This window comes from Hydra vulgaris, chromosome 15 (assembly GCF_038396675.1).
Source record: "Hydra vulgaris chromosome 15, alternate assembly HydraT2T_AEP".
Taxonomy (NCBI): Eukaryota; Metazoa; Cnidaria; class Hydrozoa; order Anthoathecata; family Hydridae; genus Hydra; species Hydra vulgaris.
The window spans coordinates 34668045-34682413 of NC_088934.1; the positions used below are offsets into that span (position 1 = coordinate 34668045).

Sequence of the window (14369 nt, forward strand, 5' to 3'; positions counted from 1 at the left end):
AAAATTAAAGCGCGAATTACGAAAGGTCCTATATCGAAGTGCTGTTGCTCCAACATTGGCTTGCCGCCAACAGACCGCTGTTGAAAACTTAGTGTTTTGCCGCCATCGGTCCGCTGTTGAACCGCCTGAAGCTTGCTGCTAACGGTCCAATGTGCAAGCCAATGCGGCAACACAGCGGGCGGCCGACGTCGGCACGTCATAAGTACTGACAGCGGTCCGTTGTCGATCCGACTACTTAATGTTTGCTGCTTATAGTAGCCATATGGCTATTAGCCGGAAGGATTAACTACAATACCACTTTTGACAAAACAATCTACCAAATTTATAATTAAACTTGCTTATGCCTTCTTCGCGTCCACATATCACATTTAGGCCTTTCTTCCCTCACTAGCAGAATGACAACTAGTATTTGTCTATATTTAAAAAATGTAAATTACAAAGCGCAACTTTTTGATAAATTTTTCGTTATAAAAACTCAAGTCCTTCAGGTGATCGTATAACTATAAAGGATTTTTTTTTATATTAGATTTTTGTAATCCAGGTAGTTGCTATACCAACGTCCATCTCAGAATAGTGCAATAAGTTACACGTAAAAGTTAAACAATTTTTATACAAAAATTATACGATGACTTAAGGTGGTAACCTAGAAATAAATGTTGATTTTTGATGAAATTTTCATAAAAAATATTTCTATTATATTTAATTTTTTTTTTTAGATTTTAGTTAGTAAAAATGATTTCAACAAAACAAAATTTGCAAAGAAAAAAAAAAAATACCACCAAAGAATCGCCACATGGTTAAAACCAAAAAAAAAAACTTTAACAACAACAAAACTAAAGCAGATTTAGAAACTGAATGTGCAAGCTCCAGGAAACTTAAAACTGCAGGTTTTGTTACTGAATCTAGTAATAATGATGATAGTAAATATTTTATGTTTATGGATATTGAGCAAATGAAAAAGGTAATTTTACCAATTCTGTACTGTCCTAAATGTGGTAACAAACAACCGATAGAAGTTATTGATAACCTGAAAAGAAGAATGGGATTTGCTCATTTATTAGAATTGAAATGTATGAGCTGTGGTTGGATTAACTCCTGTTTCACAAGTAAAGAGTGCCATGATTCTAATCGAAAAACTAAACGTGGTTGCAAATTGTATGAGTCAAATGTTCGAGCTGTCATTAATTTTCGTGAGATTGGTTGGGGGAAGGCAGCATTGAAAATGTTTACTAACTGTTTTAACATGTATGGCATTGATGAATCAGCTTTTGACAACTTGAATGACAACTGTATTTCAACTGTATAGATTATCAGGCTTTCTCAAAACACTGTAAAGGTTGTACAATGTGGAGATCCAAGGAAGGTACACCTGAATATGATAGATGGAAAGTAAATCATCATTGTCATATAAACCATACTAAATCCTCTGGTGCCATGGAAGCTGCTGGTGCTATTCAAATTTTTGCACGTTCCATCCAGAAAAACAATATAATTTATTCCCAAGGAGATGTAGATACTACATCTTTTAAAGAAGTTGTTGAATTTAATCCTAACAAGGAGAATGGAATTAACTTGAGAAATTAGAGTGTATTGGCTATGTACAAAAGCGTCTTGGTACTAGAGTCCGAAATTTAGTGAAAAACTTTAAAGGGACAAAAACTCCAATACATGGTACAGGGAAACTTACTGATACTATTATTAATTCAAAACTACACTATTCAGAGAAAGCTATAGGAGCCATTCTCTACCATTGCTCCGCACTTAATGATCCTGCAGGTCGCCATGCTATGTGCCCCAGAAAAAAAAAATATTTTGTGTAAGTGGCAACTTGATCAACTAAATGGTACTAAGTTTCATAAAGATAAAATTAGTTTACCATATGGATTTATTTAAAGCTGAAACCAGTTTTTCAAGATTTATCTGATGATAAATTGCTAACCAAATGCCTCCATGGACAAACGCAAAATGCAAACGATCATTTAACACAATAATATGGAATCGGTGTCCTAAAAATGTATTCTTATCCAGAGGAACGTTTGAATTGGCAATTAATTCTGCAGTTCTTCATTTCACTGATGCGGGGAAGGAGTAAAATCTGTTTTGGAAAGTTTTGGAATTAAAGGACAAATAACTTCCAAGAAACTAATGGAAGCTGATAATTAACGTGTTTAACATATGAAGCACAAATCTTTTAATATGGTGTTAAAGCAGCTTAAAAGACTAAGAAAAATTAAAAAAGGTATAGTGGATATTGAGGTTTCAAATGAAAAACAAACTTCATATATACCTGGTGGTTTTTAAGCATTATTTTTGAAACTCTTTATTAGAAGTCTCGTTTACCAGGTTTAATAATTTTCGAGACATTACACATTTTAAAACATGGTTATTTAAAAATGGTATGGATTTATGAACTGAAATTTTCAGGACATTTTTCTAAGACATTGATAAATCATTTCTCATAGGATTTTGTAATATAAAGAGCAAATTTTAGATTTACATGAAAATTAGTACTTATTTGAGTGATTAAATAAATAAACTCTGAAACATTTTGCATAACTTTTAAGTTATCAAGAAAAATCAAAAAATCCTATGACAAATGAAAATGTTATATATGATAAGCATTTCTGCAAAATTTCAAAGCTGCAGAGTTATTATATAGTCAGATATTATGTTTTCAAATATACCCCATTGTTTGAGGTTTAACTAATTTATTTTTTGGATAATCAAGGCAAAAAAAAATTTTGAATTATTTTTTTTTTAATTTTTTGAAATAGAATCAAGTTTTACTACAAAATATGAATAAATACTTTAAACTCAAAAAATAAATTATTTCTAGGGTTACCACCTTAAAAATCACACTAAATAAATCACTGTAAATCGGATATTCTTATTTAAAAAATAAAAGTATCCAATTTACAAAGATTTTAAGGGAGTGTACATTAGTCTGAAATACTTGAATTTTGGCCAAAATTAAATTTTTGATGCTTTTATGCTAAATTGATAATGCTGAATCCAATTCTGAAAACAGTTTTTGATTTAAAGGTTTTGTTGTTTAGATATCGTTAGGGTAAGGGTTAGGGTTTGTCAAGAATTTCAAAAAAAGTTACTATTGAAATTAAAAAATTGAAACAGCAAATAAGGTTAAATCTATTACATTTTGATGATGGTATTCCTTTATTTCCTGTTAAAATTTTTATGAAATTACATTTTGAAATAAAATGTTTTATAAAAAGTTTGTGTAACAAATCGTATAAATATTGTAGATTCTTTGTCAAAGTTTAAGGAAATTAAACATTTTTTAATATCATAGAAGTAAGTCATAAGAAATACATTATTCGGCAACAAATAGGAGTTATGTCTGCAAAGCTGATTGGAAAAAAAAAATGAATCAGATACAATTATACATAGTTTTGAATATTTTATAACATTTCGTGCTTTATACAATAAAATAAGAAATGATTTTCAATTGCCATCAGTTAGTACTTTGACACACAGAAAAACAAAAAATTTGCATAATTATTCATGATGAATTATATGTCAAAAAAATGACGCTTTACTATGGTGAAACACCGTTTGGTAAATCTTTAGATGATCCATCATTATAGGCTAAAACTGTGTTGGGAATTATGATATTATGTCTCAATGGTAGTCGTAATTTTCTAAATAAAATGATTCCAATTTCAAAATAAAGTTAAAAATTTTCTGTTTGAACAAATAAACTCCAGCATAAAACTGATAAAATCATCACCTGGTGATGTAAAAGTTGCTACCCGCGATAGGAATCGTGTAAACCAAGCATTTGTTATAAATTATATTGTACTATTCCAGAAAAGCATTGGAAAGCGGAAGATGGGATGTAATTACTGCTTGACTTTGTTCATCCCTAGAAAACATTTTGAATTTATGGTATACAGAAAAAACTGGGGAACAAGAGTACTCTGATAATGGTATTCAAAGAAGAGCTAATTGGGAGTACCGTTAATGGTTATATCAATAATAATCAAAAAAGTTGGTAAAATTGTCAGGCTTGAATGAAATTGCAACAGCTCCCAAGCCAATTGAAAGGCAAAATGTATCTACTTGCTGTAAAGTTTTTTCAGATTAGACATTTCTTGTTTACCAATTCTCAATTAATTTTGAATTCTAAGGATACTGCAATATTTATAAATTAAGTAATAACTTGGTGGAAAATTTTTGTAAAAATGTGAATTTGAAAGATGGTGAAGCTAATGTAAGACGCTGATCCACAAGAAGCACCTATTTGTGGTTCTGATGATTGCCGTCTTAATACTCTACTTCTGTCTGGTGCTATGGCTCTTAAAATATGTTGTAAAAATGACTGAAGAGTTTAGTGGTTATCTCATGATACTGCAAAATCAATTCACCATACTTGCTAAGGTATTGTTGAGCTGTGTAATAATTTATTAGCAGCTAGTCATAATTACGTTCTTCTTGGTATGTTTACAAGTACATTTACAAAAAAATTTTTAGAAATTTAGACAAGGTTCCAGAGGTGCCTATTTTATAAATGTTCAACAAATTATAGAAAAATTGCATATAAATCACTTATCACTGTTGTTATCTTTAAATATTGACATAGATTCTTTTGATTTTAGTACAGGTCACGAGTGTGCTTCTTGCACATATGTTTTATGTGAAGCAGGTAGTAAAATATTTAATAATAAAAAAAAACTAGAGTCATCAATCTCTGATACTACTAAAATCCCTTTGATATATGTTGCTATTTATTTATGTAGATATGAATATAATTAAAGCAATTTGTTCAATCAAACATTCTGTTATTTTAAAAATAGGTGACTATCCCAAGTCTATAGATCGTGGTGATCTTAAAAATTCCATCAGACAATTTTTGCCATTGGATTTTTTTCGCTTTGTCTTATTCCATTCGATAAAAGATAAAGTTTGTCGTGAGTCCTTAAGTGACATCATTTTGCTAGTTTCTTTTACTATTTTGAAATTAATCATAAAAACATTGAATCACACTTGCTTATATATATTTGTAAACAACTTTTGTGGACAAATTACATCAAGATCTAATAAAGAACCTGTATTAAAAGTATTAAAGTTATTATAAATTTCTTTAGAAAAGAATGATTTTTATCTGTTGTTGTTAAGATATATGCAAATATTTTCTTTGTTTTAATTTTCTTTTTTTTTTTAATATAAAATTTTACCTTTTCATAAAAATTTTAATATAAATATTTCTAAATAAACTAATTAAACTCATTAAAAGTAATATTTGACTCTAAAATATGATTTTATTGCAGAGCTGCTGATAATCCGTAACAACGATGTCGTTTTTCGAGAATCTTGTAGTGTATTTATGAAAGAACATTTAGAAAACATATTTAAGGTTATGAATAGATGCTTTTGAAGCAATAGTAAATATGCTACCTCTTGTTGTATATAAAGATTACATAATAGATAATATTGTTGCCGTGCCGGTTTAACGAGGTAACAAACAATTGGAGGTCTGAAAGTAATAATTAAAGATTTAACAACTGGTTAATAATTAAAAAATTAACAATTATTTGCTTAATAATAGAGTTTCAGATATAGAAATAATTAAATGAATGGCGAGTACCACAAGGATCATATAAAATGACACTTTTTATTTGTTATTTATATAAATTATTAAATACGTAAAATAACAAAACCAGTTGAACGTTACAGGAAGACAAAACTAAGACGGTTGAATTGAGCGAAATAGGCTACTTAACCTCAATAAAGGGAAAACTTATCTCTATCTCCAAAAAAATTGAATTCTTATTTAATGTGCATTACACTTATGATTCAGCAAAGTATTCAACTTGTGCAAGAGAAAGTTCTTGGTGTTATGGTATCGAACAAGTTAACCGGAAAAATCGAATCAACCCAATTGCGGCAAAAGCTTATAGAAAACTTGCTAAAACGGAAAACATTTTTTCTTGTTTCAATGAAAGTGTAATAAAAATGTTACACACGCCATTTGCTTGTCCTCATATGAAACTTGCAGCACTTGTATGGAATTCTTATAATAAAAAGAAGATTAATAAACTCGAAAACATACAATTACACGAATAACTAGTTTAAAAAATGTTTGCAATGAAACAGACTGAAAAAATAAATTTAAGTTGACTACTATAAAACTAGGAAGAATTAGAGGTAATATGATGCAATATAATAAAATAAATTAAAATATGTAGAGAGTTCAATGAAATCATCCCACTAGATTAACAAAGCGTGTAACAACAAGAAAAAAGTGTGCACGTGAATGTACTTATATCATTACTTTTTACCTTTTTTTTTATTTTTTATCATTTCACAGTTATTGTGTTGATAATAATAATAGATAGCTAAAATATTTTTTGATATTTGGATATGAAAACCAATAAATTAATTGCTACAGTTATTAACTTTTAAATTATTTAATTAAAAATACTTAGTTTTCTTATTTTAAAATTCTAACAGAAACAGTAACCTTAAACACTAGTCTTATTTTTATATAGAAACAAATTTGCTTTTCTACGTTCCTATTTTTATTTTCTTATAATCTAAAATTTTCGTGTTAATACTCTTCACACGTGCAAGGAATTTTGGCTCTAAACGCAACGAGTAATTAGATGAATGTTGTCGCATTATTTTGTGATTTTGAAACTTATTTTTAATTTTTTTGTTTATTTTGAAACAACGTTTTATATCAAATATTTTCTTACCGTTTCATTTTCGGGAGTGGTTATTTTTGTTTCTCTTTCTTTCTGAATTAATTCAATTTTTTTTTCAAGTTTTGATATTGCCGTTAAAAGTTGATTTTTTGTTAAGGAATCTTGTCCTTTTCTCATTTCCTGCACAATATAACATATTCCATTATTATAGTAATAAAATTGAGACAATTTTATTAAGTTATATATAAAATTACAAAAATATTTTATTACATATATTTATTATTATTATTGTTATTATTATTATTATAAACAGATTAATTCCAATAAAGCTTAAATGATATCAAGACTACATCATTTGTAAACATATATTTTCATTCACAAAATTAAATCCGCAACTAATTCTTTTCTACAAATACTGTCTTAATTCCAATATTTGATTAAAATTTCTTTTTTTTATTTTGCCAAAGAATCAAGAATGGTTTCAAAAATGGTGTAGCGCATGAAAATTGTTTCAAAAATGACAGAGACTACTCAGTAGGCTCACTAACGTTGGAGCAGCGTTAAATAATGCTGTTATTTAGGTTGTAATATCATTTTGCTGTTACTTAGGTTGTAATAACGCGGATTAAGATCGGAAATAGAAGGGATGGATAACGTTAAATTTTTTAACATTTGATTTTTCAACATTACAACTTAAGGTTTAGAAACGTTTATCGATTTTAGTCAAATTTGTCATTTTAATATAAATGCAACGTATTTCTTAAGTAAAAGTAAGCAGTCATCGGATTTCGAACCCATAACACGCTGCACAGTAAATTGCGCTTTCCACTAGCCTTTACAATTATATTAATTAAGGAAATATTTACAAATATATAGTTATAGAACTTTAATGTATTAAAGCTCAAGTTATTTTGGTAAAAATTTAAAAATTGTCATTTTAATTTATTATTATATTTATTTTTTAAAAATTAAATATTCAAAATGGTTTATAGTTTAGGAATAAATTCATATATAGTTTTTAATCACATCAATATTTAAATTGACGAGTTATAGACAAAGTCTATAACTTGTCCGAAAAAAGTGGAATATTCCTTAAAAAAAATTTAAATATAGCTATAAACGTTGTAAATACAATAAAAATTTACATTTTTTTAGTGAAGGTTATTGCAATGCTATAATTCCATTATAAAACAACGTTAGTGTAACCATAGTCATGTATTTAATAAGTCTGGAAATGCGAGCCGTTTTCTATAGATTTTGTAAAATTTGAACATAAGGAATTCAATGTTGTTTTAGCTGCTATTGAGTTGCTATTTGTTAAAACCAGAATTTTAGTTCAAATATCAGGTTACCTAATTTAACTTATCCTAAAATAAAGTTAAATACACTTGAGTTTTTTTTTGCCGTGGACTTTTTTTTTTTTAACCGTGTACCAACAGTTGGTTTCCAAAAAAAACTTCTTATCCCATCGATTGTCCGTTTTATTGGCTAAGAATATCACGTGTCAAAATAAACTAAGCTGTTCGCGAAAATGGATATGGTTCTACTTTTTCATTAAAAAATGACTATTAAAAAAATATGAAAATAGTAATTTTGTTAAATTGTGAATAAGAGATGGTAGAACTATGTATACGTGGTGGTCAAAAGTTTAAATATAGTGGCGAGGGAAAACTTAAAACTTTGTAAGCTATTGTGTTTAGTATATGGTAATGTCGAAAAAAATCTAGTATATTACAGTTTTTTACTCTGACTACAAGATATTTTTAAAGTATTTAGTATTCACCGTAAAATGCTGTATAAAAAATTTTTTTATCAACAACTATGTGCCGTCAACCTGGGTTACTCCGGACAAATTTCGAAGTATATATTTAACTGTTCCTTTAAAATAAATACAAAATTTAAATTTGTGTCTGGATCGTACCACTCTAGTTACAAAGACTTCTTTGAGATTTTTTTCTGGCTTCCCAATATATTCTTACCCTAAATTAACGGTTTAAACATCAAAAATTAAAATTTATAATACGGGGTAACTCTGGGCACCTAAGATTCTTGATTTTATAAATGAAATTTTTAACATCTAGAATTTTAGGTGTCCAGAGTTAATGAAATAAAATTTTTAACATCAGTGTTGTTCAACGCATTTAAAAGCCATTTTGTTTTTAATGTTTTTCTTACTTATCAACAATCTCGTCTTCTTACAAAAATAGTTGTTCGCTGTATATAGCATTTAAAAAATGCAGCTTGTAACTATTGTCAACAATTAATGATCATTTTACAAGACGTTGTAATAATAAAAAAACTTAACGTGTGACTTTTGTCAATAATAAGCAAAGCTAATTATTAACGCACATTAAAATCAATGTTAAACTCTCTATTTTTTTTATAGCAAAAATCTGTTTAACTAAAAAAGCAGTTTTATTTTAAATAGTAACAATAACAACAACAACTACAAAAAAATATTGATAGACTTACTATTTCAAATTAACTTATACATAGTTTTTTTTTTTAAATTAAGGTTTTACAATAAATTGTGTAGGCATAAACTGCCTGTCAATTTAATTATATAATGCTTGACAATTACAGAGTTTGTATAACTAATAATAAATAAAATGTGGATTAGTCGCAGAAAGCCATTCATTTTTTAGATGATTGTCTAGAAGCAGTTTAAACGTATTTAGAGATAACGCTAATACAATGTGATTAGGAAGAGAGTTCCATTATTTATTATTCTTAGAGAAAAAAAATTCATACGTAAATTTAATCGCGACGATTGTTTTTTTAATTTATTTTTATGACCACGAGTAAAAAATTAGCTATCTCTTTCAAAAAGACTTCTGTTACTATGGTTATTTTTGCATCATTTGTAGACGTTGATTAGGTCTGCATGAAGTAGCCTGTATTTAACAGTTGTCATATTTAACGCCAACAATCTTTGTTCATACGGTAGATCATGTAATCCATAAATTCGTTTCGAAGCTCTTCTTAACATATTTTCTAGCTGCCGTTTATCTTTGAAAAGTCAAGGGTTACAGATTGATCCACAGTATTCTAGGTGAAGGCGAACTAGTGCTGAAAATAGTTTTTTGAAGGATAATAAGTCTGGATATGATGTAAATGTTCTTTTTATTATTCCTATTATTTGTGTGGCTTTGTTGACTTGAACAGTTGTGTGTTTGGAAAATAATAAGTTCGAATCTATGAGAACACTTAAATCTCGTTCGCAATTTGTGGTTTTAATGTTTACTCATATTTTTTTCTGGATCATGCATATTATAAGTATTGGATTTGTTGTTATTTCCTAAGTGCATTACAGAACATTTATCAATGTTTAATTTCATTCTCCTTTTTTGAGACCATGTAACAACAGCGTCGATGTCATTTTGTAATTCTTGCGCAGGTTGAGTATTTTCAATAGAAAGATTTTGGTATCGTCAGCAAAAAGAGCAGCTTTTGATTTGATTACTTCAGGGTTATCGTTGACATATATAATAAAAAGTAACGCTGAAAGGACGGAGCCTTGGGGAACTCCACTTTTAACGGGTACCCAGTTTGAATAATTACTATTAACAACAACTCTTTGTCTAAGGTTTTTCAAAAAGTTTTTAATCAAATATAGTATTGATCCATTTATACCATAAGCTATAAGATTAGAAATAAGTAATTTATGTGGAACTTTGTCAAAGGCTTTTTCAAAATCGAGATAAATGTTGTCGATGGGAATATTATTATCAAGTGATGACGTCCAATAATTAATTACAGTTAAAAGGTTAGTTAAGCAGGAATGATCTGGACGAAATCCATATTAGTGTGGACTTAATAAGTTATTTTTAATCAGGTGTGTCATAATATGATTTTTTTTAATTTTTTCAAAGACTTTTTTTAAAGTACAAGTTATACTGATAGGTCTATAATTAAGTGCTTTTGATCTGTCCCCATTTTTGAATATGGGTGTAATTGTTGCGTCTTTCCATATTTGGGGTATTGATCCACTCTCAAGTACTTTGTTAAAAATAGTAGATAGATGTTTAGACATTTGAAAGTAAGTTTTCTTAAATATTATTGGGTGTAATGCATCAGGGCCTGGCGATATGGATGAGTTTAGACTTTTGAGGTATGTTTTGATATTTTCCGGACTTAGATCAGCTAGGCAAACAAATATTTCATCAACTGCATAACTAGATGGATGTCTATGACTATAAATGTCTAGTAATATATTCAGAGTGTATTTATTTGAAATGCTACTAATAAAACCTAATAAACTTTATATTTAATATAAACTTTTCTAAGCTGAAATAGTTAACTTATATATCACTCTTTACATTATATTGGTATTTATACTGGAAACAAGTAAAACTCAGGTTCATTTATATCATTTTAGGTGATTTAAACACACTTTTTCGTGGATTATACTCTACAAAACAAGTTAGAAATTTTTACCTTAGGATAATTGTAAGATATGTGGTATTCCTTAGTAAGATATAATTTTCAACCTTCTAAGGTAAAAAATTATACTTTCATTTTTGCCTAAATAATATTGAAATTGATGGTTTTTCAGACAATTTTCTACCTTAGAAGGTTGAAAATTAAACTCTACCAAAGGTATATGATATATTCTACCTTACAATCGCAACTTCTATCCTTTTTTTTAGCGTACAATACCAACCAAATTGTTAAACAATAATGTTTTTCTATTTGTATAACTAAGTAAAATCTTATTCAGCAAAAAATTTATTTTGGATAAAAAATTGTTTGTTTTAATAAATTCGTATAAATACTATAAAATCAGCTAGTATATTGAAGCTTACTTTACCACCATTGGTGTTACTGCATGACAAATCGCCAGCCGAGAACCAAGAGACCGTATATCCAGTTTTGACTTTTTTTTGATGAAATCTATGTTTCAAGTGGTTTTAGTCACAAAAATCATAAATTTTAGGGTTATATTATAAGTAACAGAAAGCCGTCACTTCAAAAAAGTGATGACTGTTATTATCAACTGGCCGTATGTCCTTTGACCAATCAGATTAGCCAAAACTTTGTTTACGCTGTTAAACAACCGCTAAAATTCTATTTGATATCAATAAAATGGCGTACCATGAAACTGCCGATGAAGTCTCTCTAAGGTTTGGATATAAATATAGAGTTCTCTAAATTATAAAATCACAAATTATTTAGAATAGTCAATGTTTACTACTATATATTAAATATATTATAATTGTTAATATTGTTATTATTATTATTTAAGTGTAGTATTTAATAATTTAGAAACTTAAAGAAACAAGATGTTTATATTCAATTACAACATAATCTTCAATTCAACTAATCTGAATCTATCTTTGTTATTCAATTACAACATATTGATAAAAATAATGATTTCCTTAATCAAAATGATTCGAACAGATATGCCAGGGAATATAGCAGAAAACACAGACCTGGAAAAAATCTTACGCGCAAACGAATAAAAGACCCTACCTCCTGGAAAAAGGAAATAAGAAAAAGTTTTAGACAAAGTGGTCAACAATTATAGCCTGAAATGGAAAAATACAACGGGAGAGATTTATAAAAGACTGTGAGAGACCACACGTAATGTCGTTTTAAATATAAAATAAAAGTTAGCGTTGCTAGTCAAAATACTTTGCACAAACAACACTGGATTTTAAATGATCAAGAAAAGCGCCTTTTTTACCCCAAACTACATTTGTAAAGAACAAAAAAAGGTTTCATTTGGCTGAAAAAGCAAAAAAACAGTTATTCATATTACATTATTGTTTCTGATGAACCAATACGTGTTTGCAAAGAATTTTACCTATGAACTTTAGATATAGGTGAAAAAAGAATTGGAAATTACCATTTAACGAAAAACAAAATAACAGGAACACCTCAACAGTATAAAAGAGATAAAATACCAAGTTAAACTGTCCCAAATTAAGTTAAATGCATTCTCAGCATCGACAGTAACTTTTGTCGCAAAAGTACAAACAAAAAGTACATTCAAGAAAACCTGAATAAGACCATTTTGTATCAGAAATATTGTAAAAAATGTGTTTCTGACAATGTTATTCGTGCAAAAAAAAAGTATGTATAACATTAAAGTTCATAAACTAAAAAAAGTTAGTGACAAATGTGAAAGTATGAAAATATATCCTTCATCAAATTTAAATGAAAATATAGAATAAGAAATTCAAACAAAAAACAAAGCTGAAACTAATGAAGAACGTAATCGTAATAGGCTTGATAAAAGCAAGTGTGTTATATGCTTTGATATGGAAAATTTTTTCAGCCTACCAACAACAAACGTTTCCAACTTTTTGTACAAAGAAAAGGTGACTTTCTTTATTTTGACTGCACAATGCTCAATATCAAAAAAAAACTATATTGCTGTCTGGTCAGAACTTGCTAGTGGTTGAAATAATATACAAACAATGACATGGAATAGAAAATGATAAAGCTAGTGTTCTTCTTATTATAATCGATCAAACAGTTGCAGATGAATCTCAGGTAGCTGAAGTTTGTTTATTGAGCGATACTTGTGTACCGCAGAATCGAAATAGTTTTATGATGATTGCTTTACAAATTTTCATGCAAAATCATCCACAAATTAAAACAATCATTCAGAAATTTTGTTAGCCAGGACATAGTGTTATCCAGGAGATAGACAGTTTACACAGTACTATTAAAAGAAATATGTAAGTAGCTGAAGGTTACAGTCCAATTAGCCTTGTCAGAGTTCTAAAAATACATACCTGAAAAGAATCCAATCAAGTCGATTTAAATTAAAAAAGATCAGATTATAGACTTTCAAACCGTTACTAAAAATTATTCAATGCCTAAAAATGTTCCATATACTAAATGCAAGATACTTAACTACTTAGTATATAAGTCATAGGGTGTTGAATGCAAAACTGAGTTTAGTTCTGAATGGAAGTTGGAAAATATTCTCAACTATAATACCAGACACCACAATTCATATAATAAAAAAATTGCAAGCGATATTAAGTTTTGTGCATTCGAAGGTGGAAAAAAAAAAAAAATCTTAAAAGAAAAAGATCTAAAATCAATGTTAAAATTCATGCCACTTCAAGACAAAGAATATATGTCATCGATCTTACAAACAACCACTTAGTGTTTAATGTTAACTGTTATCGATTTTCGTTTGCAGCAATTTTAAGCTCTATTGACAATTTGGTTCTGCATCTATCTTTTTTGAACTTTTTTAATGAACTTTTGATTAAATATAAAAAATTACTTTATAAATTTTGATTTGCAGACTGTAGTTTTTCATTTTCAAGTAAAACTTAATGTTTGCAGTAGTCTTCAATTTATATTTACTGTTGCAACCAGCTTTAAAATTGTAATCAACATAATTAAGTACATATATATATTTTTTTAATTCTAAAACTAATTTTGTATTATTTATTATTTGTATAGTGTTTGCATCAACTTAACTGACCCTCAAAAACAAAAATATATGTTTTTCAATCTTTTTTGGTATAATACTTTTCAAAATTGCGTTAAAATATTTTAAAAATAATTTACCATGAAGGACTAACAACTAGGAAACATAATAAAAATAGGTTTCACATCTCACGGACACTGGAAAAGCAATTTAATTCCAATTTTAGAAAATTATTTCCTCTTAGGCGCTTAAAACTCGGGAGGGAACGTTTGTTATAAAAATTTATATCAGTCCTGAATAACAACCCT

The 14369-nt window shown here is 28.1% G+C and overlaps 1 protein-coding gene across 3 annotated transcripts in view; it reads right to left on the reverse strand.

The window, feature by feature from the left end:
• LOC136091345 (TNF receptor-associated factor 6-B-like) overlaps nt 1–14369 on the reverse strand; it is a 106215-nt gene that overhangs the window by 18715 nt on the left and 73131 nt on the right. Inside the window, exon 5 of one of the 3 annotated variants that reach the window (XM_065818799.1) lies at nt 6717–6845. The exons of the other annotated variants lie outside the window; for them this stretch is intronic. Within the exon in view, the coding sequence (XP_065674871.1) occupies nt 6717–6845 (129 nt within the window). The remainder of the gene's footprint in view (nt 1–6716; nt 6846–14369) is intronic. 3 annotated transcript variants of the gene reach the window in all.